This window comes from Cotesia glomerata, linkage group LG2 (genome assembly GCF_020080835.1).
Source record: "Cotesia glomerata isolate CgM1 linkage group LG2, MPM_Cglom_v2.3, whole genome shotgun sequence".
NCBI lineage: Eukaryota > Metazoa > Arthropoda > Insecta > Hymenoptera > Braconidae > Cotesia > Cotesia glomerata.
Window position 1 is genome coordinate 25,406,706 of NC_058159.1, and position 27,617 is coordinate 25,434,322.

Sequence of the window (27,617 nt, forward strand, 5' to 3'; positions counted from 1 at the left end):
TGGTGGTACTCGGAATGTATATAATGGACACTAAGGATAACATTGTGCACAAATACCCAAACTATCATGAGAGTAATTTTATTTTTAACTCTCGAAAGTATTTAAATTAATGCCGTCATAAATAAATTTAAGCAAGATATAATCTGATTAAAAAATCAGCAAGTTAAACCGGTTTTGTTAGCTTGCATTTAACACGGAATTCTTTTACTAAAATAATTGTGTTTGACGAGGACGGGCTAATTGTAACGACTTTCTATACTAGTTAAGTGCCCAAAGTAAACTGCTGCTGGAGTTTCATTACTTTGATCAGTTGTCAAAGAGTTGGTGAGACCAATTAGATAACGAGATGGGTCAAGCTGCGTACGGCGTCTCTGGGTAAGTTTGTTACTTCATTTTAGTGATTATCAATTAACTATTTTTTTTTTTTTTTTTCATTATTCATTTTCATTTTCAAGTCATTGTTTATTTGATTAAAAAAGTTAATTGCAAATTTTAATCATGGGTTATCTGTAAAATGTTGATTAAGCTTCAGGTCAAGTGCAATAATTTCTTTGTGCATCATTTCGTATTCGATTATTTAAATACTCTTTTAAAGCTATCCTTGACTTTTTAACTGACCGAATCTAGTGTGCTTAAAATTTCCACTGGGAAATTTAACTTGAGCGTGTAAATCAAGTCCAAAGGCCTCGGAATTCTCATTAAAATTGATCGGTTCAATGGTGACAAAATTTAATTTGCTTTTTGTTAATTGAATATCTATAACAGGGACTCCAAAGGATTCGTCGAGTTTACTATCAATGGTATTATTTTTAAAGGTGAGAAAAACAATATGATAGATTTTTAATGAACATACATATAAATATATATTAATATACTAGTAAATCGATTTGACTCTGTAACGAGATAATTTAAAATTTAGCTTGTCATTTAGCGAGTAATGCACGGGTAATCAGTAAATACAAATTATAGTGTAATTTTCTCGACAAAATATTTGCTACGTATTAAATAGAGGTAACTAGCCATGACGGTAAATTACGTCAACAGGATATTATGATCGGAATGAAATACAAAGTGTTTATTTTATAATTTTAATAATTTACTAATTTTCTAGAAATTTTTTTCTGAAAAAATTTTTAAAAGCCGTGATGTAAAGATATTTTTTTATAATCACTAAATTTATTTTATTGCGAAAAAGTTTGAAATTTATTTATTTATTATTTATTTTCAATTTTTTTTTAATCTGCGTTCTAAAATTGTATTAAAGTTTTTAACTATCATTAAATCTGTTAACATTTTTCTGAGGTATTTAACATTTATTAGTAATAATTTTTTCAACGCTCGCATTTAATAACAAAAGTATTAAAACCGCAACTTTTTAAATAATAAAAAAATTAATCACCGAAAACAAAATAAACAATAATAACATTTTCATTAAAAACTTGTCGAGGAAAGTTAATAATTTATCGAGTTATCTATTATAATTATAACTGTTACTAAATGAAAGTAAAAACAATGAGATTATAAAATAAAAGCACGAGTGTAATGACAACTCGAAAGTAATTTACATTGATATCACTTGAGCTTTGTATTTTAGAGATATAAAAAAATTAATCAGTAGTTAAGAGAAAAGAAAAAAGTAGAATTAGATTGAATAGAATAGAATTGAATTGAGTCGAATCGAATCGAATCGGAGCGGATGAAGAAGATAAAAAAGCTAGTGTCTATTATCTATTTTTATTTCAGTGCAAGAGAACATACCACCCGAGACATCGTTGAATGTTTTTATCCGAGAGCACGCGAAGCTGAGGGGTACAAAGTCAATGTGCCATGAGGGTGGATGTGGTGCTTGTATAGTCGCTGCTGAGATACGCGGTGAAACACTTGCTGTTAACTCATGTCTGGTCCCAGTCCTCATTTGCAATGGGTTGAGTATACAATTAATTAATTTAAAAGTAAAAAACAAATCATTCTTTTCTTCTCTCTTATTTTACTCATTTTAAATTAAACCTACGGTAGGTAAATTTTTAAAATTAAAACTAAAAAAATTACTTTAGTCTACAGAGAAGTAATTAGAGAATTTGATCTGACTAACGCGGCAGAAAAATAATGAACCAGAGCAACCTAAGCTAGATCTAAACCTAGATCTTGGCTTTACTCATTGAGTCCAACAGAACCAGAAGGTTCATTTTTGACGAATTATTTAATTGGATGCGATAGAATTAAAAAAAAATTTTCTTTGTCTGCTTTTAATCCAATTTCTCTTAAATGAATTATTATTATTATTATTATCACGTTAAATTAAAAATAATCGATATTTATATTCACAATTTACACAGTTTGAGTACTTTGGAAATAAAAACTAAAAATAATATATTGATATGACAGAACCAATTACCAATAATTTAATGGACAAGTGTGATGAAACAAACTTATTGAACCACTCGATTATTTAAAAATTTAACAAAAAATGGACTATCACCAAAAAAAATATATAAAATCGTTAAAAGGCAAAAAAAAAACAATTTTATCATAATTACGCCGGAGATAAAATTTTTCTTTTTCTCTTCATTACGTCAATAGTAATAAAATATCTATACTAACATTATAAAGAAGAAAGATTTGATTGTTTGTTCGTTTGTTTGACAACAACAATGTTTGTTTGTTTGCATTGGATAGGCTCCGAAACTACTGAACCGATTTGAAAAATTCTTTCACTGTTGGGAAGCTACACTATCTCCGGGTGACATAGGCTATATTATATTATAATTAATTTTGAAATTTTTGTTAAATACCCATGCCGGGGCGGACTGCTAGTATTCTATAAATCAGTTTATTATTATTATTATTATTATTATTATTATCATTATTGATAATTTTTTATTAAGCAAATTTATTTTGCTAGGTGGAAAATCAAGACCGTCGAGGGAATAGGTAACAAAAAAATAGGTTATCACAAGATTCAAACTGCACTCGCGGGAATGAATGGCTCGCAATGCGGTTATTGTTCGCCTGGCATGGTCATGAATATGTACAGGTACGTTTGTATAATTAATCAAACGGGCAATCCACATCTGTAAATATATAATAATAATAATGCCATGCCAATGGCAATTATCGAAATATAAAAACAAATAATAAATAATTCTATTTGAATTGTAGCTTATTGCAAAGCAAAGAAGAATTAACGATGAAGGAGATTGAAAATTCATTTGGAAGTAATATCTGCCGGTGTACCGGGTACCGTGCGATTTTAGATGCCTTTAAAGGATTAGCCGTTGACGCAAGACCTGAACTAGCAGAAAAAATTCACGACATCGAGGTAATGGATCCAGTTATAATCCGAGTTATTACTCCTCTATAACTATACCCGCCTGATAATAGCCTCGCAGAAATTATAATAATATTATTTAAGCGCATTTTATATTTTCCATTATCAAGCTAATTAGAGCTGCTTATGATGGGAATTCTTGATGCGCTTACACAATTGATTCGCCAAAGCGAACAAGAAGTTTGTTAATTAAGTATTAAATCCAGTGCTTATGATGAGCTTTTAGTTTCAAGATGTAATATTAATTTCAATCTGTCACGTTTTTAGGCGGCTTTTGTTTATTGAGTGTAATAATGGATGTGTACAATTAATTTTTATTTTAATCACAATCTGCGTAACTTTTTAATTACTGAAAAAAATTATTTTTAAATAAGACATGTCTGCAAAGTTTAAAAATTTAATAGTCAATTGCTAAAACTTTGGAAATTTTAACTTCAGTAATTGAACTATGATCAAATCAAACTTGTAATTCCATTATATTCCCAATTATAATAGAAGATAGACTATAGACTCTGGAAAAGTTTATTTTCAATGTTAATTTTACTTTCATAAGTTAAGAAGAAGATTTGATAATTTAATACAAAAAAGTCTACATTTATGTTGACAATTGTATTGAAAACGCTCCATTTGAATTATATTGATAGTAAGAGCTTAAAACATTTGGCTGATGAAGGTCTAGTCTTTAAATTTTGGGACAAACTTTGTTGAGATGGGATAAACCCCGTGTGGCCTTTGGGAATTTGAAATTTGATAAAAGTTTGTATTGATTCATAAAACAAAAATTAATTTTCAACAATAAAACTTGAAAAAGAAACTAAAAAATTTATTAATTCATCAAGAGTAAATTTTGAATAAAGTTTTAAATTCTTATCTAAAATTGTAATTTTCGTAATATTGATTTTAAAGTTATCTTGTTTACCACGCGAAACTATAATTTAACAACTTCTTCTAGTCCTGGAAAACTTCAAATTACACTAGTTTGACTTCCAAAATTTATCTTTTGCGAAGTTAATAAAACAAAAAACTAAATATCGGTGGTAAATATTACAAAAAAAATCATTTATCTCTCTACTTAAATGTCTTTTTTTTTATAGCACGGCTAGATTTCTTCTAATTCTTTATTAAACTTAAAAATTTGAAAATTTATGTTTTTTCCTCTATTGATGAAAATTATATAAGTAATAAAAAAAAATTTATTATTAGAAAGATATTAAAATGACTAAATGCAAATATTTATTAATTAAATTTTTTTTTATGTAAGGTAATTTTTTTTTTTTTTTTAAAGTTTATTTATTAATTTTTTATTAGTACATATTTTATAATTCTTAGGTCAAATAAACAAAAAAGAAAACCTTATAGTCATTAATTTTAAGTAAGTTACAGGCTGTAGTTAGCAGCACTCGGACTTAAACAATCTGTGTGTTTTGAAATAAAATGAAAATTCTTGTTTTATTGTAATAGGATGTTAATTTTTTGATCCTAGACAATCTCTGGTGTATTGTGCTGTTTGGGAAAAAATTATCTATTAAGATAGAAAACCCTAGCGTAAATCTTTTTTATGTAAGGTAAAAGACCCCATTAGTGGCACTTTTAACCCCTATTAGTAGCACTTTTTCTTTCAATGAAAAAATGTTCTACTTGGAATAAAAATTAAAAATTTTTTTGATATAAAGGTCTTAAAGATTAGAAATAATATATTCATTATTGAAATTAATGATTACATTAATTGAATAAGTAATAAAATTAAAGAAAGTGTCAGTAATGAGGTCCCCGCCACTAATGAGGTCTTTTACCCTAGTAATAAATATCAAAATTATTTTCACATATAAAATGAAAATTCGTTATTTGATCACAATATTAAGCAAAGTAATCTTACAGGTCGGTTAGTAACTATTTTAATTTAAAATTTAGACCCAAATATTTTACATAATCTTGATGAAGCATATTTATATTTGATTGAAATGAAATAATTTAACCATACAAAGGGTGATTTAGACTGTTGAAACTTCAGAAGCTAACAAAGTTTTAAGTTACCCAACTGAGCTCAAAATTATTCAGATTACCAATATATATATAATTCTGATCATCTACAGGAATTGTATAAGCTGAAGATGTGCCCAAAGTCCGGAGAACCTTGTAAAGGTAGCTGCATAAATGTAAGCGGTAGTAGTGAGGAAATGCCGGAAATGCCAACAAAATTGAGCGAAGTTCACATAATGGCGATGAATAATGTACAGTTTCACAAAGTTCTCTCTGTTGAGGGTCTCTTCAACGTCTTTAATAACAATCCAAATGCAACTTATGTATTAAACGGCGGCAACACCGGGCACGGTAAGGCTACTGGTTTATATATAAAACATGTTGATAGTTGATAGTTGTTGCGGTGGTGACAGTTGATGATGTTGGTGGAGTATATATAGAGTATAAGAGAGTTAAGGGCTCCAGAGCAACTAGGGGAGAATTATTACAGATTATAATAATTATTATTATCAATATATACAATAATGGGCACAAAATCAGTAGATACAGCAATTAGCTGGGCTTGTAGATGTTATATTTGAGCTTTAACATCGACACGAGGATCCATGATGTGGTGATAATCAAGGATCGATGATACTAACATGTTACGAGGCTATTGTATTTGTGTAGATAGCATTGTATATTATGTCTGTCCGCAGGTGTTTACCGACTGGAGAAGCCGCAAATATATTTGGATTTGAATGACGTCACTGACCTACATCGCGTCGAGAAAACCGATAAAATGCTGACCTTCGGCGGGAATTGCACCCTCACCGTTGCCAAAAACACCTTCAAGAAGTACGCCACCGATCCCGGGTTCAAACATTTGCAGCACATGGCTAATCACGTCGACCTTATTGCCAGTGTCGCTGTCCGCAATGTTTGTTTCTTTTTATTTATTATTAAGCCTGGGGTGTTGAATTATTTTTTTTTAACTCTAACATATTCAACAAAAAATAAAATTGATTAAAAATTTTAATAACAAAACCGAATAATTTAATTAATCATCTAAGAAAAATAAATAATTGATTTATTTTGAAAAAGTTGAATAATTAAATAATGTGCTATTTTAAATTATAAATTCAATCAGTTAGAAAGAAATATTATTTCACTTAATGAAGAAGTTAACTTCTTTACCTTGTTGTTAAATTATTTTGTAAGAAGTTTAAGTATTTTTTTTGTTTAATAGTTAAAGTTTTAATAAATTCCAGACAGAATATTTCGGCTTAATTAATTTGTCTTCAACGTCTCGTCAGAGAAACAAACAACATTTAGCTGATGAGAATCCAGCTCTGTCACTAAATATCTATCATTATATATATTATATATTTTATCTTGTCTATTAAAATTTCATCTAACATCAGATGTTTATGTTTACGCTTTTAATGGATTAAATAAAATGGTTTTGATAGTATATTTAGTATATAATACAGAAAGGGGGATAAGAGAAGTATATGAGGACGGGTACTTGGTAGATCAAGATATGGGGTTATATATTTAGTTTGTTAATGAAAGAAAAGCAACTAGGGTAGTAACGCGTGTGTTGGTATTTCTGTGGTCTTACAGATAGGAACGTTGGCTGGAAATCTGATGATAAAGCACAAACACCACGAATTTCCCTCGGATTTGTTTCTGCTACTGGAAACCGCCGGAGCCGAGATACATATCCGTAAAATTTTATATCATATTTCATTACTTTAAAGTTTCTGTTTCACGTGTCCACTGACATATGAGACTCATAAACGATTCAATGATGCAGTTTTCATGCCAAAGGATCATATTAAATTTACCAGTCATTCGTTTTTTGTTTCGAACCAAAATTTAAACGGACCAAACTTTTAAAACTCTCTTCCATTCATTTTAAAGTTTAAATTTAGTAATTGCGCGTTTACTTTACTTTAGGTTTAATATTGTAGCATGTAATTGAATAGAATTGAATATTACTTTATATATAGATATATATTTGTATTATGTGAAGTAGTTTGAACGCAGTAATGAAAATTTTAATCGTTCAAGTATATTCTAGCTTTATGATACCAACACAAATGAAAGTATTAAGCTCCTTATATTTTTACTTGAAGAAAAGTAATATTGAAATTAAATTTTTGAATAATTTTTTTTTTGTGAATTTTTAATAAAGAGATTTTATTTCTTTTAAAACGTTAATTAATATTGTTTGTGAAAAAACTTTATTGTTACATTCATCATTTAATAATTTATTGTTTGACGTCATTAAATTATTTAATATTTTACACGTCAATAATAATTATTTTGATTGGGAGATTTATATATAAATCATAATAATATTAATATGATCTGATGGTATAAATAATGCAATATTCAACTTGATTTTTAATCTTTTATGAGCATTGTGGGCTGCCGTTAAATAAAAAATCCCGAGATAAAAATGTAACTATTGATTTATTTTTTAGTTGAATCACCTGGGGTTAAAAAAAATGTAAGCCTAATGGATTTCCTGAAGATAGATATGAAACACAAAATAATATACAGCATCGTTCTGCCAGCGTTGAAGCCGGAGCATGTGTATCGATCTTATAAGGTACAGTAGTAACTTAAGGAAATGGTTTGTGCTGTTATGTTATGAGTGTAGCCGGGGGAAATCCTTTGCATTTACTGGCTACACAAATAAATGAACACAGTAAATGTACATACCAGATAAATATATATGTATATATATATGGGTATATAGAAGGTTTGTACAACAGACCTACATACACATAAGCATCTAAATATCATTCGAATAGGTATATGTTTGTGACCGTTGTTGTATATTTAATTTGCTTCAAAACAAATTGAAATTCCACTTGGTAATAAATCGGCTAATTAATGGCACAGTAATGTTACGAAATTTATATTAATTAACATAATTAATAATTATTATTGTATTAACTGTCTAGGTAATGCCGAGAGCTCAAAATGCCCATGCTCATGTAAATGCCGGGTTTCTATTCAAACTCGATGCAAGAGGAATTGTGTTGGAGAAACCCAATATTATATTTGGAGGAATTCGACACGATTTTGTGAGTATTTTTTATTTTATTTCAAAAAAATATTCATTTGAAAAAAAAAATTATTTAAATTTTGGCAAAACAGCCAGAAAAATAGGACAATATTTTTTTATAGCCATTAAGTCCGGCAATAAATTTTTTTCTTTCGATAAAATCATTTTTTACGTGAATGTTGGAATAGACATTACTCAAGTCAAGTCTTTAAATTTAGTCGTTAAAATATTTATCACGAGATATAAATAACAATAATAAAAATACATGTCAAGTAAAATGAAATATTACGTAAAAATATAACGTAAAAAGTCTGAAGTTTTATCTCGTCTTAAGCCATTTGTCAAATAGTAAAACCTCTTTCAATGATATATATGCATATGTATATTGACGACATATTTTTTACAGTTGCATGCAACATCGATGGAAGATTTTCTTAACGGAAAATCACTTTTTGACAAAAATATCTTCAAACAAGCCTTAGACATACTCGACGCAGAATTGAAACCAGATCGTGTACTACCCGATTATACACCAGAGTTCCGAAAAACTCTATCTCTAGGATTATTTTACAAGGTATTGTATATAACTCATCTGAATATTATAAAAGATATAAATTTTCCTTATTAAATTAATTACGTAACTGATATAAAATTTCCGGATAAAAGAAATTCGATCAGATAAAAAGATTTTTTTATTATTACAGTTCGTTCTCAGTTTATTGTCGGAAAATGTTAGCGAGAGACTACGAAGCGGTGGCTCTATGCTGAAACGTGATGTATCATCTGCAAGACACGATTATGACATAGATAAAAATATGTGGCCAGTTAATAAACCCGTACCGAAAATGGAATCCATTTACCAGACGTCTGGAGAAGCTCAGTATGTTAACGATCTACCGCCACAATCTAATGAAGTTTTCTGTGCATTCGTTCACGCTGAGTTTGCGGTTGGGGTTGTTGAAAACATTGACGCCTCTGAAGCTCTGGTAAGCTTTGATTATAAAATCATTTGTGATAATTATTTGATTAAATAATTGTTTTAATTTAAACAGGCAATGGATGGTGTTGTAGCTTTTTTGACGGCCAAAGATGTTCCAGGCAAAAATCTTGCAATCAATGGGGAAAACAAAGAAGTTTTACTAGATCATAATGAATTGGTAATAATATATATATTATATAATTTTCTAAAGATTATTATTATTATTATTTTATTATTTTTATCCTTATTATCATTACTTAGATATAATTTAATTTCAATAATATGATTAAATATTTAATACCCTGCAATAGGAAGATAATTATAAGGGATTTAAATTCAATTATAAGCACTGTATTCATCATAAATTAAATTTAAATAGGATTTTATTTTCTTTATGCGAAAAGAATAGGTATTACCGTATTTTTGCTTAGATGTTCATATTTTATTTATATTGAAGTTAAGTATGGATTAATATTTTTATCAAAGTGCAACACTGTCAAATAATATTTACATTTTAGTTTTATATAATCCTTTCTCAGTTGAATATAAATTGACTTTTTTTTTATATAAAAAAAAAATCATAAAATTCCTAGCTGAACTTTAAAATAAATAAATTCTTTGAACTGTACTCCAGACAATTTCTGTAGAGAAAAATATTCATATACAATTCGTACTTGACCTGTTAATTAATTAAAAAAAAAAAAAAAATTTCTTCGTTATAACTTTTGTAATAAAATTTAATTATTCAATTCAGCTATTTCTAGAGAAAGAAATTCAGTATTCAGGGCAACCGATCGGCGTAATAGCGGCAACAACCTACGCACGAGCTTATGAAGCCACTAAAAAAGTTAAAATCACTTACTCCGAGACGGGAAAGAGAAAGCCGATAATAACAATAAAGGATGTGCTGGGATCTGCGGACAGCTCAAGATTATTACCAACGATTACAGTTCCCGCTAAGTCAAAAGGTACTTTTATCAATTGCCTATTAATCAATCAATCGATCAATCCATCACCCCATCAGTTAATTAACTTAGCCATTTAGGACACCGATAACGAACCTAATGACTGACATTCTGAGATCATCGATTTTACTGACAATCAGAAATTTGAATTTTTTTATCTCTATCAACAACCGATATAATAAAAAAATAATTATCGCATGCAGGTAGCGACATCGCTCACGTTATAAAAGGAGACATGGAAATCGGAGGACAGTATCACTACACAATGGAACCGCAGTCGTGTGTTTGCATTCCAACCGAAGATGGAATAGATGTTTACCCGACATCACAATTCATAGACCTCACGCAAGTTTCAATAGTTGACTGTCTTGGTATTCCTAACAACAGGTAACTGAACTATCAAATGTATATTAATATTTGCGTAAAGACCTGGAGCGAGAGCTTCCAAACCACAAGATCAGCTTTCTGCTTCAACTTATACTTATTCGCTTTTACCTCATCGCACTGTTTCTTGTATACATCTCGTATCTTAGCTTCGTAATTGTTAATCCTCAACACAAACTCCCTCAGGAAATTAATTCCTTTACCTAGGGGTATTCTGAAATCTATAATCTCCAATAACTACTAGCTGCATAACCCAAAGCTACATTAATTGTTACCAATTATGTGCTGTATCGTTCGTACATATCTTATTTTTATATTTACTTTGTATGAGAATTAATGATCATATAATTTTTTATAATTATTATCATCTGCAAATCTTTATTTATAATATCAGAAAATATTTCTTGAAAATTTTTCGTTAATTCAATTAATATTTTCCAAGATGTTAGACAATAAACAAAGTTTTTGAGATATCATACTAAAATCAAGCTTCTAGATATTAAAAAAAATTTTTATTATTCGAATGAATTAATTTTTTCTTTATTAATTTGAATAATTTCCAGACAAAAGTTATTCTCATAAAATTCAATTAAAATGTATAGTTTTTGAATTAATAAATTTTTTTTTGTAATTATACAAAGGTATACTTTTTAACTTCCCGCTAAGAAAATTGAAAATTTTTTTTTGTTTAGACTAAAACTTAGAACGCAAAACTTTTGAAACTATTTTTTCAAAGCTGGTGACTACTGCAATTCAAAAACCACTCGACGGATTTGAACAAAACTTTTACAGCTTATTAGAAGTATAAAGAGCTAGTACTTGATCGAAGAAATTTTTCTTTTTTTTTTCAAAATTTCGATTAAGGAGGTACTGTGCAAAATCACTTTTCTTACAATATTCTTCAATTTTTGAATACACGTACTTTTAAGTGTCCTCTATACGAATAAATTTTTTTTAATAGTCCTTGCGATGCTAATTTTCGAAATATTAGCAATTAAAAATCGTACATTTAACATGTATTCCCTATCCTGACCGTAGTTAGAGTGAACATTTTATTGAATAACAACCATACTTTTCTTAGGATTTTTTTGAAAAACAGAATATTTAATTGATGTTATAACAAGTATTTTTTTATCAAAAATAACACAAACGAGCGGTATTCATTTTTTTATAAGAAATGTTTGAAGTTAGTGACTTTCGTTATTTTACGTGAGTGGAAGTAAGTAAGCGATAGTCTGTAAGGAGAGGCAGCACTAGTGCGTGAGAAAGAAACCAATAGCCATAAACTATTGGTGTCTTTTTCTTGCCGCAATACCTCCTTAATAATTTTTTTTTCTTTCGAAGTTTTGTTTAAGTAAAGTTAAAATATAATATTATAACTCAGTATTATTACTTTTATAAAATAAATTTAATTAATATCGAAAAAAAATTATTAATTAAAAATACCAATTTTTTTATGCCTTAAAATACACTAAACTCCTCATACTAATGCTAAGCAAAAGCTTGTTGCAATAATTCATAGAAATTGAAGCTGTCGAATTAGTCGAACAATTTAACGAATTGATATGAAATAACCGGTATTTGTCTATGTACAGGATCAATATTAACGTACGAAGACTTGGTGGTGGATATGGCGCCAAGATATCACGAAACAATCCAGTCTCCTGTGCATGTGCGGTTGTATCATATGTATTAAATCGTCCAGCAAGATTTATAATGTCTATTGAGAGTAATATGATGTGTTTGGGTAAGCGCCCGCACGCAAGACAAGAGTACGAGGTCGGCGTTGACGCCCAGGGTGTAATACAGTATCTCAACAGCACTAGTTGGCATAATGCCGGCTGCTCCTGGAACGAATTCTCATCAGTCTTAACGTTTCAACATATTTACACATGCTACGATGGATCAACTTGGAATGTCGGAGTCGTTGATGCGATGACTGACGTCCCCTCTAATACTTATTGCCGCGCTCCAGGTTTTAATTACTATTATATTTATTAATTTTAAAGTCACCTACACTTTATACTGGTCTTTTTGAAATTTAATTGTTCCGAAATTGAATTTCGAATTACTCTATTCAATTGCTGAACTTCAAAGGAGATATTGTACTCTACTGACAATACAAACGTTTGATGTTTAATATTAAATGTTGTTAAACCCCTTGTAGGTTCTACTGAAGGAATTGCCATGTCTGAGAATATTATGGAACATATATCCAGAACATTAAATAAAGATCCTATTGAGGTAAGGTTGAGTAATATGAATGCTCCGGATAAAGAAGTACTTAGTAAAATGATTGACGACTTGAAAATGTCTTCTGATTATGAAGCGCGACAACGTAGTGTACGACTTTTCAATACCGTAAGTAACTATATTAATTATAATCTTTTATACCTTTAGGAGAATCCTTTAGGAGGAAAACTTTGTCTATGGAGTATTTGTATATCTTTCCTGCTCTCTCTTATTCTTTGAACGAAGGGATGTAACTTTAAAAACTCTAAATTTCTAAAAAAATAATAAACAAATGAACGGTTTGGTCTAAAAACTTTGTAAGGAATGCAAAAACAATTGAATTAGTTATATAATAGCCATTAGAAATAAATTTATCGAGAGATTTAAAGCCTATTATCTTTTATACGGAGAGAATTTTCTATGAGTGCTAACAATACACCTTTTGTAGATTCTACACAGAAAAAAAACCTTCTTACACCAAGAAAATTTTAAGGAAGAAATTTTCAATCTTCCTTAATATTTTCTTGAGCTAAGAAATTTTACCCTCCAGTCAAGAATTTTTTTTTCAGTGTACTATCTCAGATGGTTATTCATTTTATAAAAGTCAAAATGATTTTACCCCAATAAATCTGCACCAAACATTGGACAGCAACTTCTGCACTCCAACTTTGGATATTAGGGTTGATAATGTCAAATTTATGAATAAAGTGAAGCTAATTTAGTATTGAAATTCTGATACCAATCAGAAGAATAGACTCCTTGTTCGTTTAGAATTAGAGCGCGCGCATATACAGCGTGCAATTTTAATTTCTATTACTATTTTTAAAATTCATTTCAAAAGTACCCAGACTATGTATGTTATGATTAAAAACTTCAAAAAATCATTAACCCAAAGTTTTTTTTTATTCATAATTTGTAATTTTCAGCAGTCACCTAGGCACTACACGGTTCTAGTTTTATAATAATAAATATAATGAAATTAACAGGAAAATCGATGGAAGAAACGAGGGCTATCTTTAGTACCAATGACATATCCTTTCCATCCATTCGGTCAGTTTCATGCATTAGTGTCGATATACGCTCGAGATGGTACAGTCGCTATTATACATGGTGGCATCGAGATGGGTCAGGGTATTCACACTAAGGTAATGAAAGCAGTATATAGCCTGGTGTTATAGAGTACGAGGTTACCCGGGAGCTACTACCAGCTCGGGATAAAGCGAATCGAAGATAATCCTCTGTAAATGTTATACAGGTTGCTCAGGCTGCTGCTTATACACTGGGCATCGATCTGGAAATGGTTAACGTCAAACCCTCGAATAACGTTGTCGCTCCGAATAATACAGTCACCGGGGGAAGTCTCGGAAGCGAAACTTGTGCTCGGGTAAACATTATATATAATATCCTGCTTATATTTATTTTATCCGATTTTTAAATTCTCTATCCAATCTAATCATTTATATTTATTCGTGTTTTTTTTTTTTCTTTCAGGCAACAATAAATGCATGCAAAGAATTATTGGAGAGATTAGAGCCGATTAAAAAAGAAATGGGAAATCCTTCGTGGAAGGAGCTTGTGTTTGCTGCTCACGCTAAAAATGTTGATCTTGTTGCTCGATGCATGTAAGATAATTTAAATTATTTGAATTTAAAATAGATAAATTTAATGTTTAATATCAAAATAAAATATTAGTGATATATACACAACTATAGAAGTTGGCCACTAAATATTTAGAGGGTGTATTTGATGTTTGATACTGTGTGCATTGATTGGCCTTAACTTAACATACGATACAATGGCTATTCATGAATCTAGGGTTACCAATGGTCCCGAGCATGGTTATCCAATCTACGGTGCTGGTGTTGCTGAAGTAGAGCTGGATTTGTTAACGGGACAACACTTGATTCGACGAGTCGATTTATTGGAAGACGTTGGCATCAGCATGAATCCAGAGATTGATTTAGGACAAGCAGAAGGCGCATATGTAATGGGGATCGGGTATTGGACTAGCGAGGACCTCGTTTACTGTCCTAAAACCGGGCTACTAGCAAATCACCGTACCTGGGTTTGTATATCTTTTTTTTTTTTTAATTTTTTTTTCCGAGGACTTTCAAGAGTTACAAAAGCATTATCCTGTTATTTATAACCGCAGAATTATAAACCACCTGGTGCTAAGGATATCCCCGTGGACTTTCGTGTATCCTTTAGACGTAATGCACCAAACCCCACGGGAGTTCTACGATCCAAAGGTATATTACTCTAGCTTTAAATATTGTTACCAAAACGTTTGAATTATTTATTTTATCGTTTCAAGCTGTTGGGGAGCCACCGTTATGCATGAGTTACGGTATAGTATTGGCCATACGTGATGCACTAGACTCTGCTAGAAAGGATGCCGGTAATAACGATATTTGGTATCCTCTAGGTCAGTTTTTATAGCTATTTTATTATTATACACTACTTTACTTACTTTTCTTTTAAAGTAATAAAACTTTTACTTTAATTTAAAGCCTTAGTAATTAGTATGGTCAACATTTTATTGAACTAATAAAACTAGGGCTCTTAATTATTAATTAAGAAGTTTGCTATTCATTTATTTAAGCTCCCAGATATCTACTGATGTATTCGAATCCAGTTAAATACATTTTAATAAGTTATATAACTATGACTTTAAAATTGATAATTCAATAACGATTTTAGTATAAAATCCATTTATTCAATTTACAACAGAAGTTTTTAATGTTTTTATTTATAGATACCTCGAAGAAGTTTAAATAAATAAATAAATTCGATAAATCGTAATGAAAGCAACAGATATTTGAAATTTTTTAATTGAATAAACAATAATTAAATATAATACTAAAGTTAGCCGACGTTTCTAATTTAAAAATTTTTTTCCATTAATTAAATTGGAACAAAAAAACATTTTTAAAAAATTGTACTTAAAGTTTTTCAAGTTTTTTAAAAATAAAATTTCTTTTCTTATTTTTTTGTAATAATTTTTTTAATGAAAAAAATTTTTAAAATTATTAAATGTCGGCTAACTTAATTTTCATTAATTAAATTGATTGAAAAAAAATATTTTTATCTGCTACTTTCATTATTTAAAAACTCAATTTTTAACTAACAAAAAAATTTAATTGACTTACAGATGGACCGGTAACAACTGAAAAAGTTCTTATGACAAGTCTGACGTCCAAGGAAATGATGGTCCTGTATTAAAAAAATAAATTTAGTATTAAAAAATAATTTATATTCAGTTACGTTATCTATTATAATGAAAATAATAATAATAATTGTTATAATACTTGCATTGGGATCAAGTGTACTGTAGTCATAAAAGGGATTAATAAAATATACTGCTGCATTAAATTATTAATTGACACTAACTATAACCTTAAAACACTTGCTATAAATTATATATTACATAACATCAATATAAAACAATAAACTAAATGAATCTTCAATTAAAATATTAATACTCTGTGAATACGAGTTAATTATATTGACCTGCATTGAGATCGTTCGAATATTTTATTACCAACGCTTATTCTATTTCCTCGTTTCTTTTGTTTACGCTATTGTTGTAAAATTTCTAAATAATTATCTACTTAACATTCTTTTTTTTATTACTATTCTGTACTAAAAATTATAATACATAAGTTATCTAGAAAGTTTTATCTTTTTCTTTATTTCTGCAAAGATATTTTTACGACCGTCATTATTACTCGGCGCCTGCGGACTGACAACGAAACAAGATGGCGTCTCGTGACTTGTCCGAATTTCAAATTTCGAACATTACGCATCAGCGCCTCCAGAATTTTCCAACGGTCGGTAATGTTACTACAGTGAAAAAAAAATTTTTTTCTTTTATTTTTATCTGACAACTTAAATTTTGTTAATTCGTCATTTAATAATGTAATTGGTATTTATTAAATTATGATAAAAAAAAAGAGAACGGATGTCCAAGATAATCAAGGCGAGGATAAGAAAAAAAAATATATGAATGTTCGTACAGTATAGATAGATATTGATATTATGTATATATGTATATACATTCTAAATGTAAAATATACATAAATAAATAATATATATATATATATTATAATAATTATTATATATATTATCAAGACTAGAGGAAGCAAGAGTATGATATTATTAACTACAATATATAGTAGTTATATTATTACTAGGATAAGTAATAGTAAATAAACATATATAAAAAGAAAAAAAAAAACAAAGAAAGTAAAAAAATAAAAGTGAGACCAACAGTCGACCATTTTGCCAGTGAGTAAAAATGGCCGTCCAAGAAACACGGGTTTTTATATTGTTATAATATATTATTATTTTTTACCATGATAACTTTGGCTGAACAAATGAACTCAATCAGTACCAACAAGTATTCAGTGTAACAAGTGTAGGTTACGGTTCAGACAAACAAATAAAATAAATGAAAGTGGTTTTAAAAAATTGTACGTTTAATCAATTATATTTTTAAAAAAGTAATCAATCATTTTTTTTAAACAAAAACATTAATGTGACATCTAACCTGTACTATAAATTTATTGACTAACTAATTATTATATTTTTATTTTGTTTAAGGTTACTAACAATAACAACGTAATGGAGTTTGTGATTTAAATAATAAATCTGAGTAATGTTATTTATTGATAAATAATTTTATTTAAAACAATTGTAATTAATACAGTTGACGTAATTGGTTTGGTAATTTTTTAACGCACTGGTGTGTAAAAATAATTTATTTATAAAAAATAAACTGCATCGAGAAGAAAAAGATTTTTTAAAACGAGAAAAACATAACAATCAAGTAAGATATTTATTAATTATGCTGGTAATTTTTTATCATGCTGATGCATGTCTATCATCAACAATGTCATTAAGTTTTCGAATAAATAATATACTTTTAACGATAACATAATTATGCAAGCAATGCTGATGAAATTAACAAATTAAACGGGTGCATGCAGAAATAATGATTAATTAAAAAATAAATCATTTATTAATCACAACATGAATAATATTAATAAAATTAATAATAATAATATTTTAGCAATGCGTAAATATAAAGACATATATCACGTGTGCAGGACTTAATGAACAGCTGAGCAAGATAAATAATTTATTTTATTAAGTACAATAAAATTATATTGATGGATTGATCAGCCGAGTATTAAGTTACGAGTCATGATGGATGATCGTAGAGTCGCTGATTATTTTGTTGTCGCGGGTTTACCTGGTCAGAATGATGACTTTGACAAGGACAACGAGGCCGATAAACTCGAGGACTGGTGCCAAGAGGGCACACACCTTAAGGATTGTAATTTACAAGCTCCAATCACAGATTTGGCTGTGATATTTCCAGCTTTGGGTGAAAATTGTCCCGATGGTTATACTCAATTGGAGCACACGGTGTCTGGATTTCCCGCGGATTTAAATCACGGGAGTCTACGTACTAATGAGTGTTATTTGTGCTACCGGAGAGGTAGAGATAAACCACCACTCGTAGATATTGGTAATTATTCATATTATATAATTTATTAATTGAATAATATTGAAGTTTGTGGAAATAGACAATTTTTTTAAATTTATTTCTCAAAAAAATAAAATTGTCAATTTTTGTTAAGGGGGAACACCACTATAACGATCGAAAAAAAGAGGTGATTTTCGGGAATTTTTTGACAGGGAAAATAAAGGAATTTGGGGATCAGATTTTTTTTATTTTATTAAGGATACATTAAAGATTATTATCCTAAATTTTTATTAAAAAATATTGAATTATTACAAAGTTAATAATCTCGTAGAGCACTAGAAAAAATTTCCCCCTCTATGGTCGGTTCGATAACTCAAAAACGGATCATCTGAAAATAAAAACCCTAATTGCTTTTTAATCAGTAAGGATATAGTTATCGTCGCACGTACGGAATTTTGAAAATTTTAATTTAAAAAAAAAAATGGCGACTGATTGAAAATTTTCTCACTATTCTTACTGTTGTTTTTTTGTTTTAACCCGGCTAAAAAAATCTTTAAAATAAAAATTTTTCAAATTCCGTACATGCGACGATAACTACATCCTTACTGATTAAAAAGCAATTTGGGTTTTTATTTTTAGATGATCCGTTTTTGAGTTATCGAACCGACCATGGAGGGGGAAATTTTTTGTAGTGCTCTACAAAACTGATAATAAATTTGTAATAATTAAATATTTTTTAATAAAAATTTAGGGTAATAATCTTTAATGTACCCTTAATAAAATAAAAAAAAATCCGATCCCCAAATTCCTTTCTTTTCCCTGTCAAAAAAATTCCCGAAAATCACCTCTTTTTTTCGATCGTCACAGTGGTGTTCCCCCTTAATTAAATAATATTGAGGTTTGTAGAAATAGACAATTTTTTAAAATTTATTTTTCAAAAAAATAAAATTGTCAATTTTTGTTAAATTCAGTATCATTTAATTTTTCAATAATGGTTAATATTAAATTAAATTCACAAATATTAAAATGTTTCAGGTATTATCTATGATGGAAAAGAGCGTATTATGGAAGACGCTCAAATGATAACAGAAACACCACATGGACATGTCGCTAATGTAAATAATTCGACATCGAAAATATTTGTAACATTTAGACGTGCTAGCAAAAAAATGCCTTGTAATTCGCTAGTTGTTACGGACATTTGTGTTATTCTAACAAACAAAGGTGAAACAGCGCCTCAGGCATTCTGTACAATAAATAAAAATTTAAATAAAGGTATGTTAGGAAGTGATGTTTTTCTGTGTTACAAAAAGTCTATGAATAGAGCTAATTTGATATCATTTAAACCGTCAATATTGTACAAATATCCAATGACGGACTACAATAGTTTTGGATTTCCAAATTCAGTGGCCATGTTTTGTTTGCCAATGGGCGCAACTATTGAATGTTGGCCAAAAGTTGCCTGCAAACCCAAACCTGTGTTCTCAACATTTGTATTAACTGTTGCTGATGCTGCTCAAAAAATCTACGGCTCTGCAATAACTTTTTACGAGGAAGTAATACCAGATTTTATAAACAACACCACTAAGCACAACAACGAACACAATAATGAGTTAGACGTCAATACGAAAATAAATAATACCAACACGAGTATTATAGAAGGCGATGAAAGTATCACAGATAAACCGCTGATCAAGATGAAAGTTTTTAAAAAATTTGGTGTACTGAAGAAACTGTCTCTGGGACAGTTGGAAAAATTACAGTACACTGATCCAGAATTACAATCACTAAATATTAGTAAATCCATATGTATACTGTCTCACTGGCCATTTTTTGACACATTTGAAAAATTTTTAGGTTTTTTACACAGTATGGTTAACGAAAAACCTCAGTGTATTCCTATTGAGAAGTATATATCATATTTTTTGTGTGATATACCATTTCCGAGTCCACAAAGACCACGAATACTGGTGCAGTTAAGCGCTTCGGATCGGCTTATATTAACGCAGCCAGAGGATTTAGCGCTACCACGTTCTGGTGCCAGTTTTCGACAATTGCTGGTGAACCTTGGACCCGAAAATTGTATGCTTATATTGCTTTTAATACTTACGGAGCAGAAAATATTGGTGCATTCATTGAGGCCTGACGTGTTGACATCAGTAAGTGAAGCTATTGCTATGATATTATTTCCTTTTAAATGGCAGTGTCCTTACATACCACTTTGTCCGCTGGGCTTGGCAGAAGTACTGCACGCGCCGCTGCCATTTCTAATTGGCGTCGATTCACGATTCTTTGATCTTTATGACCCGCCATCGGATGTTAACTGCGTAAATTTGGACACCAACAACATTGTGCTGTGTGAAGACAAACGTCACTTGAATATAAAACTACTGCCTAAAAAACCAGCGAGACTTCTGAAGAATGATCTGGAGCATATATCGATGAAATTGAGCAGTCAAGGTAAATTTCACTCGCAACGCGAGAAACCGGATGAAGACTTCAGCGTTGACAAAGAATTTCAACAAAAGCGAAAAGAACAAGGACTTGAATTGGAAATTCAGGATTCATTTTTACATTTCATGGCACTAATTCTAAAAGGATACCGTAGTTATTTATTACCAATAACTAAAGCACCTACTGTTGGCTCAACAGATCCTACTAGTCTATTTAATATCCAGGCTTTTCTGCGTAGCCGTGACAAAGCTCATGCTAAATTCTACAGCCTACTCGTAAGAACGCAAATGTTTATACGATTTATAGAGGAACGCAGCTTTGTTTCTGACATGGATATGGCAGGATTAGCGTTCTTCGATGAGTGTACTGAGCGTGTCGAGGAGGAAAACGTCACGTTTCTGGAGTTAGATGAGTCTCAGCACAGTGAGCGCACTGTTTTTATACCACCTCCGGATCCAGGGCCTAATCAACAGCCAGTTGTCTATAAAACATTTAAGTTGAATCCGGATTTAATGAGGCCGCAAAAAAACTTGAGCAATAAAAACCCGGCATTGAGTGCTTTTGGTATTACTCCTGGTAGTCCAATGGCACGCCGTACTAAACATGAGATTAAAGTCGCTCAGAGAATGGCTCGTAAACAAGTAAGTGCTTGTAATAAAATTTAATTATGTACATAGAACTGTAATTTAGATTTTTAAATATTATCACTCAGGCAGCACTTCCTGAACGATGGGGTAGATGTTTACTTGGTACGTGTAATAGTCTGTGGTTCTTACATTTACCAGCGATGCTACAAGTATCCAGTCAACCAGCAGTGATACTTCATCAGGCTTATGAATTACTGGTTAAAATGCAAAAGTTAAGGCTAGATCCGATGGAGGAAGTAAGTTTCAATAGTATTTATATCAAATTTTTTGTTTATGTTTTTATGTAATTACATATTTATTATATTAAATTATGTTACTTTAGGTGTGTTATAGAGCAATGATGCAACTCTGTGGTGTGTATGGTCAACCACTACTGGCAGTTAAATTGTTATTTCACATGAAACGCAGCGGCGTGCAACCAAATGCACTTACATACGGATTTTACAACAAGGTAATGGATATAATTTCATGTTAGTACTATTTATTATTAATAGTAATAATAATTATGATTGTTATTTAAGGTATTATGAAGGCTGTTATTGTGTTTTAAATGTTTATGAGGTTTTTTAATGGGTTTATTTTGCAAATAGGCTGTCCTTGAAGCCACCTGGCCGTCGGATATGACCAACTCGAGCCAACTAATGTGGAATAAACTGAGAAATGTTATCGTGGGCGCAGCTTTATTTAAACGGGCTGGTAAAAAAAGTGCAAGACGACGGCTAAGCTCTAATCCGGACGTTATTGGTATTGAAGGATTAAAAATACAGGGAATGGATAATTTGGCTACATCCCGATCCAGCCTTGATAGTACGCATTCTCATGATCCTGAAGCTGTTAATAATGACTGTAAGTCTTTTTTAATATAAACTTTTTTTTTTTTCAACCACTACATTGATCTAGCTTAAAAAAGTAATTTTAAAAATGATTATTATTTTTATAAAAAACATAAAACTGGATGATCATTAGGGTGGCGCAAAAAAAACCGACTATTTTTTTTTTGAGTCTCGATTGAAAAAATGTCAGTTTTTGATGTTTTAAGAGCCCTCTCCAAAGAACAGCTTAAAAAAAATTTTTAAGAGGTCGCTCCAAATTTTTTTAAATTTCAAAAATCGTTAAAAATCGAAATTTTTTTTTTTATTTTTTTCTCGTTACGTCATAATTTTATAGTCCAAAAAAAAATAAGTTCCTGAAAGTTTCAATTCAAAATTTAAATTTTGAAAGGTTGCTCATAATTTTTTTTAAGTTTCCGAGTCAAAAAATGCTAATCCAATTAAATAGTCACTAATAAATTAAAAAAAAATTATGAGCGACCTTTTAAAATTCATATTTTAAACTGAAATTTTCAGGAAAACCTTTTTTTTGGTCTATAAAATTATGATGTAACGAGAAAAAAAATAAAAAAAAAGAAAAAGATTCGATTTTTGACGAGTTTTGAAGTTTGAAAAAATTTGGAGCGACCTCTTAAAAAAATTTTTTTAAGCTGTCCTTTGGAAAAAGCTCTCAAAACATCAAAAACTAACATTTTTTCACTCGAGACTTAAAAAAAAAAATAGTCGGTTTTTTTTCGCCACCCTAGTGATCATAAAATTTATTAAATAAACATGTATTTGCTACAATGAAATCTTTGTAATTAATATTGCAAGTAATTAAATATTTTTATTATCTTTTTTAGTGGCATTAAAAGGTAGCTCAGTTCCTGATTTACCGGGTCTAGGTTTCATGGACATGAAGATAAAATCTAAATTCCTGCGTCAAGATAGTATCGTGAAAGACGTAGGAATGATTTGTGCAGCACAGCCTGAAGTGCTTGATGATTCACCATCTGATTCACGGTAAAAAAAAAAAATTTATAGAATTTTATCTAAAGCAATAGACAAAAAAAATTAAATTCCTGTGGCTTATCATTCTGTCATTAATCACAAGTCAATAAATATTTCAATGATAAATAGATCAATAGACACGCCGGAATCACCACTCAAAAGCCCAATCAGGACTCCAGTAACGGAAAATGATCCCCTAGGAGCTTTGGTTAATGACGAAACTCCCATTGTATCGCCGTCTGAAGAAAATGACTCGAATTGCTCAACAAGTACACTGACTGTTGTAAACAATACACTTGGAGAAAGACCCGGAGGCCCTGTCCTATTTAGGAGGTATTTATATTGACCCAGACATTTATTTATTTAAAAGCATTTCTCTACTCTCTATCTATCTTATTAATTTATTTTTATCTTTATCTGGTAATATTTTTAGTAGTAACGCAAATACTATACCACGAAGCGCGACTTTTCATCAAGCGGTCGACGAGACAGGTCCAGCAATCAGCAGTCAATTGCAGAGAAGCGAAACTATGCCTCACTCGGTTGCTCAGCAGGGTGAGCAAGAAAGAGAACGGGATCGATTGGAGATCAGTAGTCTTTGGTCTAATAAGGACAGCGTAACGTCTAGTTTATCAAGTTTGGGGTCAAGTCTCAAACTAAGCTTCGGGTGAGCTTTATCTTTAATCTCTTATTCATTTGTTTTCATCAGCTGGCACAACATTTTCATTTAACCGAAGTATCAAGTAGTTTGCTTTGTTTTTATTATTTTTTTTTTTTGTTTGAGTTTTTTTGTTACTTTTTTTTTGTTGCACGTTATTAATGTAGCCGATACTCAACCGGGGGCCTGACATTTGTTAAAAATAAAGATTTAATGACATCAAACGTTTTCATTGAATCACTCAGTCTCTCCAATTACATCAGGTATGTATCTAGATTTTATTACTATCAATGGGATTATATTTTGGTTTGAGGTTTTTGCTTTGTAGTAAATTTATAAAATTTGCCGTTCAATTAATAAAAATTGATTAAATAGTGGTGACGATAAAAATAATAATGATGATGGATTACTTTTCAGTCCATCAAGTTTGACGGGTAAAAAATCAAACGAGATAATTCTCGGTGGATTGAACAGTTTAAAGTCAGCAGCAACATCTGTAGCTAAAAAATTTGACGAAATAAAAGAAGCTATTTCAGCAACTAGTACACCAGTTAAGCTGAAAGAACGTGATCAGCGGCTTGGCTACGGCGTGTCGCACGAGTCGTTAGACTCATTGACAGATGGATCTCAGCAAGATCGTAATGAAATGTCAGCGAGAATGTCAGGTTTGTAATTTATTTGTTGAATTTATTGGTCCACTTTTAAATTTAAATTATAAAGCCCCATTAATTTAAATTACTTATTGACTTTTTTATTTAATATACTTTTTTTTTTTTGTCTTTCTCAAGCAACCTTTTATTATAATTTTTCTTATTTTATTCTCTCTAGGCGATTCTGGTATGGAAGTACTGGGATCACTGTGCGAGCTTGCTGAATGCATGTATCCGAAAGGCTCCAGGGAGTTTGAAGACCGTTTAGCCGTCGAACTTGTTATCTCCAGTGCTAGTCGCTGTCATCATTGCCTGGCTATATTGTACGACGAGGAAATAATGGCTGGTTGGCAGCCAGAAGATTCTAATTTAAATACTGTCTGTCAATTTTGCGACAAAGCTACTGTACCGCTTCTTACAGTGACTATTCTTGATTATCGGTATGTTTTTTTTTTCTTAACAATAAAAATATTTATTCATTTATTATTTTAATTATTGGGTGGGTTGTTGTTTGTTTATTCAGATGTAACGAAAGTGAAAAAATAAATGATCCATTAACGGGAGCACTGATTGAACTGATGGATCAACCACGTGAATTACCAGAGCCTATTACCGTGCCCTATTTAAATCCACTGGTACTACGTAAAGAATTAGAAAATGTATTGAGTCAAGAGGGTGATACATGTCTTACTAAGCACCGATTTATTCAAGAACACCCAATCGTGTATTGGAATTTAATCTGGTACTTTGAAAGGATAAATCTAAACAGCCATTTACCAGAACTCTGGTTCAATAACGACAACATTAAAGATCTAGCCACTAATTCGAGCTTAGTTGGTGTCCGAACCATGTGGGATAATGAAAAACTTCATATGAATCGTCTACCCATGTATCTGCAATGGAAGCAGAATTTACCAGAAGAACGATCGTATGAAATATATTTGTTTTCTTTCTTTTATTTATTTTTTTTTTTATTACTTATTCGACAGTCGAAAGTCAATAAAAAAATTTTTAATGGATTTTCAGGCTAATGCAGAACGTAATAACAAACGTCCGTCATAATAACTTGACAGAACCAATTAAAAGAGTGGCCTTAGAGAGAAGTAAAGCTGAAGTTAAAGAACAACCACCGTTTTCTATTTATAGAGATATATTGTTTTTGGCTTTTACCGCATTAGGAAGAACAAATATTGATCAAGGTAATAAATAATATTAATTATTATAATATTGATAATAGATAATATTAAGTGTATTAAATGTATGTGTATTTATTTATTTATTTATTTTTTTTTTTAGGAGTTTTTGATCAACAGTATACAGCTGCCTTGGAAAATTTGACAGATAATGAAGAGAAATTATTACACAGCACTGATGCGGCGCCGTCACCAATGACATTGTACTGTAGACATTATTTTAAACAGTTGAGTGTATAATAAAATTAGCGAGCGTGAGAAAATAACGTTAGAACGAGAGAGATTAAATAGAGAGAACGTAAGAGAGCAATGAATGTATTTTTATTTTTAAACAAAATGTGTCGAAGTAAGTGACGATAAAACGACGTATGTTATTATATATTTATGGTGTAAGTGTTTTATTTTATTATTCCATTATATTTTTCTTTTTAAACATCAATATTGAATACTATTTTATTTTATTATTTTATGACGTGACGAATAATCACCTGTAGACTATTTATTTTAATATTAATAATTAAGTGTCAGCTTACGTGCAATAGAAACAAAATTTTTATCAATTGTACGATATATACATGTATTATATATATATATATATATATATTTTTTCGATTAATGTTGGTTGATATTGTCTCGACCTCGTCTGTTTTTTTCCCCATTCTCTGTATTTAAATTTAAATTTAAATTTATATAGTTCTTTTTTTTTACATTCACCGCTCGTTGTACGTTAAAGTGTTGTTTAAAAACTAAAATATGGGGAACAGGGTAATAGAATTGATTTAAAATTTAAAACAGTAAGAATGGTGCTATCATCTTTAGCATCAATTTTTATACACCAATGTCATTGAGTTACTCAACTAAAACCCCGTATTATTATTTGTTTTGCTTAATTAATAATAACTAATAACTATTACAAATTAAATGCTAACAAAATAATTATATTAAAAATTTCAAAGTATCAAAAAAGTGATCAACGTGTAAATATTCGTTTTATTAATTTTTCAAATTACATTGCAATAAATATATTATCATTATTATTTAATACAGCATTATTGTATTTTGACATATGATTTTTGATTTAACACACAACAATTGAATATTGTACTATAAAACAACTATTTTATTATAATTATCACGTAACATATTATGTATTAAGTAATTTCTTATCTATATGTATAGATTTTTACGTGAGCTATGGAATTTAAAACAACACTATGAACACTATTATTATTTACAGTGATTATTTTAATTAATTTTGTCAAGACTACAGCAACTATTATTATTACTATTATAATATTGTATTGTATAGATGTGTAAAAAGAATTAAAAGTTACCACATTGACAATTTAATCGCTAAACTCATCGGTCTCGCGGGACACTACAATCGTACATGCACTTATTATTGTGTCAAGGCTATACAGAGTATGGGATAATAAAAATGCAGTTGCGGTATATTTTATATAAAAATCTTAAATTTGTTGCTTGTTTAAATTTTATTGTCTTAATTACTTTACCCATGTAGTATAGTCTAGTATTCCTTCAACAATAACAACAACAAAAAGAAAAAGAAAAAAAACTAAAAAAAAAAAAATTTGTCAATTAACTTTATTACCATTGCTATTTTTGTAAAACACCCAAAGCAATTATTTTCGACTCATTAATTTAATAGTCAAGTTAATATTTATTTTGAATAGTATAAATTACTATAAAGGTAATAAAATTATAATTGACAAACGTTTTAAAAACATTCCTTCAAGTTAATCTCTCAAAGACGC

General features: G+C 29.9%; 2 protein-coding genes across 8 annotated transcripts; both read left to right on the forward strand.

The window, feature by feature from the left end:
• The first annotated feature begins 55 nt into the window (after nucleotides 1-55).
• LOC123260022 (xanthine dehydrogenase-like) lies at nucleotides 56-16,301 on the forward strand. The gene is made up of 24 exons (XM_044720943.1): nucleotides 56-375; nucleotides 766-815; nucleotides 1,744-1,924; nucleotides 2,903-3,034; nucleotides 3,160-3,319; nucleotides 5,422-5,659; nucleotides 6,007-6,227; nucleotides 6,914-7,016; nucleotides 7,780-7,907; nucleotides 8,266-8,388; nucleotides 8,776-8,943; nucleotides 9,074-9,355; nucleotides 9,422-9,526; nucleotides 10,103-10,316; nucleotides 10,517-10,700; nucleotides 12,293-12,672; nucleotides 12,865-13,058; nucleotides 13,916-14,074; nucleotides 14,185-14,313; nucleotides 14,421-14,551; nucleotides 14,745-14,994; nucleotides 15,082-15,178; nucleotides 15,244-15,354; nucleotides 16,081-16,301. The coding sequence occupies exons 1-24, from the start codon at nucleotides 347-349 to the stop codon at nucleotides 16,149-16,151; spliced, it is 3,840 nt and encodes a 1,279-aa protein (XP_044576878.1). The 5' UTR covers nucleotides 56-346; the 3' UTR covers nucleotides 16,152-16,301.
• Nucleotides 16,302-17,090: 789 nt separating this feature from the next.
• LOC123260017 (DENN domain-containing protein Crag) lies at nucleotides 17,091-27,316 on the forward strand. 7 transcript variants are annotated; one of them, XM_044720921.1, is made up of 16 exons: nucleotides 17,091-17,401; nucleotides 17,532-17,757; nucleotides 18,001-18,462; nucleotides 19,456-21,515; nucleotides 21,587-21,757; nucleotides 21,844-21,972; nucleotides 22,112-22,367; nucleotides 23,194-23,353; nucleotides 23,471-23,674; nucleotides 23,778-24,008; nucleotides 24,167-24,262; nucleotides 24,417-24,664; nucleotides 24,828-25,089; nucleotides 25,173-25,577; nucleotides 25,676-25,848; nucleotides 25,946-27,316. In XM_044720921.1, the coding sequence occupies exons 3-16, from the start codon at nucleotides 18,135-18,137 to the stop codon at nucleotides 26,080-26,082; spliced, it is 4,860 nt and encodes a 1,619-aa protein (XP_044576856.1). In that variant the 5' UTR covers nucleotides 17,091-17,401; nucleotides 17,532-17,757; nucleotides 18,001-18,134; the 3' UTR covers nucleotides 26,083-27,316. The 7 variants fall into 7 exon arrangements, with proteins under 7 accessions (XP_044576856.1, XP_044576858.1, XP_044576852.1 ...); XM_044720917.1 differs by having other exon boundaries at nucleotides 17,092-17,401; nucleotides 23,775-24,008; XM_044720923.1 differs by lacking the exon at nucleotides 24,167-24,262.
• The last annotated feature ends 301 nt before the right edge of the window (nucleotides 27,317-27,617 follow it).